This window comes from Alosa pseudoharengus, unplaced genomic scaffold, assembly GCF_046254945.1.
Source record: "Alosa pseudoharengus isolate Yale_2024_CS ecotype anadromous, Long Island Sound unplaced genomic scaffold, YU_APseudo_1.1 YU_APseudo_1.1_scf_9, whole genome shotgun sequence".
NCBI classification, from domain to species: Eukaryota; Metazoa; Chordata; class Actinopteri; order Clupeiformes; family Clupeidae; genus Alosa; species Alosa pseudoharengus.
The window spans coordinates 42,178,091-42,183,730 of record NW_027468881.1 but is presented as its reverse complement, the minus strand read 5'-3'; the positions used below and the strand labels follow the sequence as shown (position 1 = coordinate 42,183,730).

Here is a 5,640-nt window from a genome sequence, read left to right as displayed (position 1 = left end):
ATTATCCACACCTGATTTACGAAATGTATCTCTATAGCCTAGCGTCTAATTTAGCCCGAGGCTAGTAGGCTACTCGTACTAACAAGCTTTATTTGCCTGCCTGACATGGAATATAAGTGAACTGCTTTTGTCTGCCAAAAATAGTTATAACTTATAACATCTTTGTTACTTAGGTGCACTTGTGGGAATTGTGCCACTATGCCCAGTGAAGTGGAGAACGTCTGCTGCAGAGAAATCACAAAGGTAAAACTGATGTAACTTTAGGCTAGGCTACTATACGGTTTGTGGAGAATGATCTAATGTCCTAGCATAACATCCCCTTTAGATGAGTAGCTTAGGCCTACTAGTGAACTAGGCTACACATGTTTATGACATCTCTAGCATAAAGCATCAGCATTACACTTGTAATGGTAAACGAGTGATCTCACCAGTTCATTGTAGTCTCAGCCAGGTGCATACTGTATTATAATCATTGTTATGTAAAAAAAAACGAATCAATGATACATTTTTATAGTTAATATGTAATGGTAAACGAGTAATCTCACCAGTTCACTGTAGTCTCAGCCAGCTGCATACTGTATTAAAAATCATTGTTATGTAAAAAAACTAAATCAGTGATAACATTTTGTTGTAAATAAAAGCCTGACAAGAAAACATGTTGCTTCCTGAATCAATATTGTCCATGCAGTCATGTAGCACTCTGAACAATGATGATGCCAAGGTCACTTGTTACACAGTAGTAGTTCTTGTCTTATTTTCTTTATTAGGTAGTAAGACGAATGAGCCAAGTGCCAGTACCCATAATGTGCATGACAGAACATCCAGGCCTAGAACCTGTGTGTCTAAACCCATACAGTCTGCAAAATATCTACAACATTTACAAATATGATTACGGACCTGTTAGGCACAGAACAGAAGAAGAGTAAGTTACTTTGTCTGTAATAAGCTCTTACTAAACAAAACAAAAGCATTATTCTTATGTAATTTGTATGCATGTAAACATTGATGACAACAGTGCATAGCTTCCAGAGTATGAACCTTTGAGGTAATATTTGAAGAGTTTGGTTTCAAAACGCTATATCTCCATTTTTACATTAAAAAGTCATGTTATTCAATTGTGTATTTCAGATAATATCAATCAACTTGCTGTTTTGTTGTTTTGATTGAGTAAAGGTAAATCAATTAACAATGCCCAATTACAGTTCTACTGAAATTACTTGCAAAACAAAATGTAAAAAAATAATAATTTATGAAAAGTTCTTTAAAATAGTCGATGTAGCATTTTGGAACCAAACTCTTAATTTGAAAACAGTTGAACAGAGAACTATGTGCCTTGTCCCTTCAGGCAGTTGAGGCATCTTGCCTATCGCAGCTTTGTAAGCTGGTGCTGGGGTTACTTAGGACCTAGTCGTCGGGTCATCATCCCGTCATGTGTGGTGCAGCGGATACGGCAGCAGTTCCCGTCTGGTGATTACATAGGCTTCAGACCACCTATTGATTGAAGCGGGAGACGTGACGGGCAACCAGCTCAGCCTTTGGAGTTTTTGGGAATTCTGCTGAGAGGTCTGGAGGGATGGGGATGGTCTTCAATTCCTCTGCAAAAGATGTGGGGTCCTCAAAAACTTCCTGCATGAGCAGCCTCATGAGTTCACGTACATAGTCTGGAAGATATAGCATTCAAATCCAATAAATGTATCCATAACAATCTGTAAACTGGTGTGGCTGTATTTAAAGAAAATCTTTAACAAACTTACTGAAGGTTGGATTTGTTTTCACGGGCTTCACAATGCCTTCCCCCCTCTTCGCCTTTGGAAAAACAACCTTGAAAACAGCCTGTCCTGTAGATGTTGTGGCTTGCTCCCGCATAGCATTTTCATTGTGGTGCATTGCTGCTAGATACAACCTATGGTAACAACACAGCAACATTATTAAATACATAGAATGACTGACAGTCATCTCAATTAGTCACTTTTAAAATAATGACATTGTGTATTACCTGCACAACATTCCCATGAAGGGGAAAACTACATTCTTTGGTGCAAATCGTAGTATCAGGCTGTGAAAGGACTCCAGTGATGAGGTCTGGTGATGGTGGCTGAGTTTCTCTACATCCTTCAGGACTCTCTTGTTGAGCAGTATTTTCTCAGCTTTGTGAAGTGCAACTGATCCTTCAGTAAAATAAGAACACATGGTGAAATATCAACCCCTGCATCACAACAAAAGACTGGAAAAATGTAATACTTGATTTTCTGAGTAAAGATAATTTGGCACATACCAGGTTGTAGCCATTTGCTAGGGTCCCTTGAGACGTGGTCGGGATGCAGACATTTGGGGAAAAGGGGGTCTTCATGAACATGAACATTTTGTAGGTGGTTTAGCAGTGATGTCCACTTTGCCACCTTTTCTGGTCCAGTGCTTGATGACGTGGCACACCAGTAGACATGGTTTTTGATGCTCTGTAGCCACTTCTTCAGAACATCACAGTCTTCATTGTGCGAAGCTTTCTCAAGTTTCTTGGACAAACCTGTTTACCACACACACTAATTATACGATCTGTTAATTGCTAACTTCAAAGTTTAGAATATGAATTAGGAAAACACTTTACCTTTCTCAAAGTGCCAAACGTCATAGAACTGAGTTACGCTGCGTTCCCTCAGAAATTTCTGGATCTGTGGATGACGGTCTGTCACAATGTAATCCACCTTCAATCCATTCGACTCCAGATGATCTAGGCATCTTTTCAGTCCTTCCTTCTCCATATGATAGCTGCCACCTACTTCATTGCTCTGGTAGTGAATGGTCATTACAAACAAAAAACATTAGACAAAATCACACACTTTTAAGATTCAAATTCAAACAAATCCAAAGAGAGAAACATACCTGAACAAGTTGGATGTCCATAATGGTGTTGCTCTCCAGATTCATTAGAGTGTAGCTGCCAAACTTTGCAGAGTGCCCTAAAAAAATGTATTACAGAGTGTGTAAAGCTTTTCAGCACACCATAAAGGGATGTCATTTGATTCAGAATGCAAACTAATAATTTAGTTGCCAGACTATTTCAAATTTCAACAAACCTGGAGAATCGGCCCTCATGTCTCCTCCCACTGCAACCACCCCACCAAGGTGCAATTGATGCTGGAAATGACTCTGCTGATCCATCTTCCACTTGTGAACAATAGCCGGTTCCATGTAATTCCTTGCATGCCTTCTGAAGGTGTCATACTGAAATATCTGGAGTTGCATGGCCTTGCACAGCTTTAAAGAAAAGACAAATAAGAGGCGTTTTAGACCAGTTTAGTTCATCACTAGAAAGATTCACATGTTTGAAATGGTAAAATGCTTACCTTTTCCAGTTGGATGAAGGAGGTCCCTGTAAAGTAGGTAGCCGCCGAAAGTTGTAGGTTGCCGACAGGGGTACTTCCAACCATGGGTTGACTCTCCCACTCTCTGAAGTAACTGCAGTGTGGACATCGCTGAGTGTAAGCCACATAGGTTCCCATCCTTCGTCGTTGGAGATTACAGCCCTTCTTACACACTGGACAGTTTTCAAACAGCTGTTTGAGGCAGCTTTCAAAAACAATATACTTTTCCTCATCATGTGTGGACTGTGTCTCAAACCTAACAGATTAGAAACAAAACATAATATTAGCTTTCAAATATGTTTTCTAGAATAATAGCAATATTAGCTTTCAAATATGTTTTCTAGAGTAATAGCAATGTTGTATAGCTGGTAACCATATACTGAAAACAGTAGCCAATACTGCTTTTAGTACAGCCAATACTATACAGTAGCCAATGCTAAAAACTTACGAGATGTCAGATTCCTCTGTAAGTACAGAATCTCCAGGGTTGTAAGTCGAGTCCAGAGGCTCCTTATGAAATTCATTTGAGGAGTCGCTCTCCTCCTCGTCCTCCAACTCAAGCCGTGGTCTCTTGCTAGGTCGACAACCTGGGCCCTTTATTGGTGTAGACGCCAGTGGTGAGTCTATACCAGAAATTATTCCAGTGCCTACACTGAGAAGAGGCAGCTTTGTCTGGATACCTACGAATAATATAGACAAATCTTATTAGAAAATAAAAAAATAATTCAGCTGATGATTTTGTCCTGGGTACTGAAGATATAATACAGAGTAGACCTTGGTTAACAACTACATCACACAATACCTTTGCTTCTCATGTGTGCCGTTTTCAGCGATCCCATGGACAACTGTGTGCCGACTGAAGTCGCCTTCAATGGCGCACTTTGTACTCCCACAGAATGCATTCCCACGGTGGTACTTGTCTGGGTTCCCGCCGAAATAAGCTGAGGAGAGTCGGTCTGACATCCGACGTGCTGGAAGGGGCTATATGGGGCACTGGAGTCCTGTAATTATAACACCAAAATCGGTTACGAAAATAATTGTATACAACCTAACAGTTAACATCTGAAACAAAAACTATAACCATTCAACCAAATAGTACCCCTCACATAGCTGACGTTAATTCATGTTACCGTTTAGAATTTGTTTGAGATCCCCCGCGAAAACTAACGTTAACTTATAACGTTAGGCTACAAATAGCACCAGTGAAAAAATAATCAGCCTTGCGTCAAGACTACAGACTGAATTCGCTCTACTTCAACATGGTAGTCTCACTATCAGAGCTAACTGCTACACATTGGTTTAATTATACCACTGAGCTACTGTAATTACACCTTTGCTCAGCTCAGACCACGAACTCAGTCAGCCTCGCTAGCACTAGTTAGCTATCTCCGCTTGCAAGCTTGCAGGGTTAATTACCCCAACTAACGTTAACCTTACACACAACAACTTTTGTTAATATCACAATAGGTTTACTTACATGTCGAGCGACATCTTCACCCATGGGGCCACACAAAGTTGGAACAGCATCTTCCCTCAGAGCTAGCAGCTTCGCAAATCCTGTGCTGAACAAACGCAGGTTGCTGAAGCAGCCATCCGTGAAGTGACGGGGACACAGAAAAATGGTCGGTAAAGTTGGGGGAATAGAGTTAAAAATAAACTCTAGCCAACAGGTACGTGTAGGCTCTGCCTTTGGCAAAGCATACAAGGGAGACGTCCCTTCACAACGAAGAAAACACCTTCTACCCATTGCTAACCGAAACTTTACTTGCTGAGAAACGCGAAATCGAACTGTTCTACACTGACTGTGAAATCATCTGATGACGCTGTCCCATTTACTCCCAGCAAAAGTACGAGGTTACGTCACCTCGTACCGGAACTAAAATAAAGCAACGGCTGAAATTCGCATCGAGGCGTTTCTAGGCAGCTCAGTAGTCTGTCTTTGCGATATTCATTTACTCCCCCCTAGTGGTTACTTTTGATATTGTGTCTTTGGCGACCATTTACATACACAAAAAGCTATGTAATCCACGATAGGACAAGGAAAAAACGAAAAAGCATAATAGCACCCCTTTAAGGTAAAACGGGATAATTTAAAAGTAAATGGGTCTAAAAGTAGAGCTGGCTTTCTGCACTGTATTTACCTGGGTTGATAAATAATGTAATAATGATTCGTCTATGTTTAAAATATACTTACCCTTTGCCTTATTTAAATGTACTTTGTTGTGCTTTATTGTATTTGATGGAAAATACTGAACTTTATTACAGTGCATGAAAATGC

General features: G+C 40.3%; 1 protein-coding gene across 1 annotated transcript; it reads right to left on the bottom strand.

The window, feature by feature from the left end:
* Positions 1-1,281: 1,281 nt before the first annotated feature.
* LOC143115346 (uncharacterized) lies at positions 1,282-5,426 on the bottom strand. The gene is made up of 11 exons (XM_076277315.1): positions 4,840-5,426; positions 4,165-4,363; positions 3,811-4,042; positions 3,345-3,618; positions 3,075-3,255; positions 2,881-2,957; positions 2,606-2,786; positions 2,276-2,524; positions 1,997-2,168; positions 1,755-1,903; positions 1,282-1,661 (listed from the first exon to the last, which is right to left on the bottom strand). Exons 1-11 carry the CDS (start codon positions 5,107-5,109, stop codon positions 1,492-1,494), a joined length of 2,154 nt encoding a protein of 717 aa, XP_076133430.1. The 5' UTR covers positions 5,110-5,426; the 3' UTR covers positions 1,282-1,491.
* Between the last annotated feature and the right edge of the window lie 214 nt (positions 5,427-5,640).

Bases quoted from the DNA above. Each gene is read 5' to 3' on its own strand.
- LOC143115346 (XM_076277315.1), bottom strand. From the start codon at position 5,109: ATGGGTAGAAGGTGTTTTCTTCGTTGTGAAGGGACGTCTCCCTTGTAT. The intron at 3,256-3,344 runs GTAAGCATTTTA...TTTTCTTTAAAG, and splicing joins CCTTCATCCAACTGGAAAAG to CTGTGCAAGGCCATGCAACT. The intron at 1,904-1,996 runs GTAATACACAAT...TTGTTACCATAG, and splicing joins TTCATGGGAATGTTGTGCAG to GTTGTATCTAGCAGCAATGC.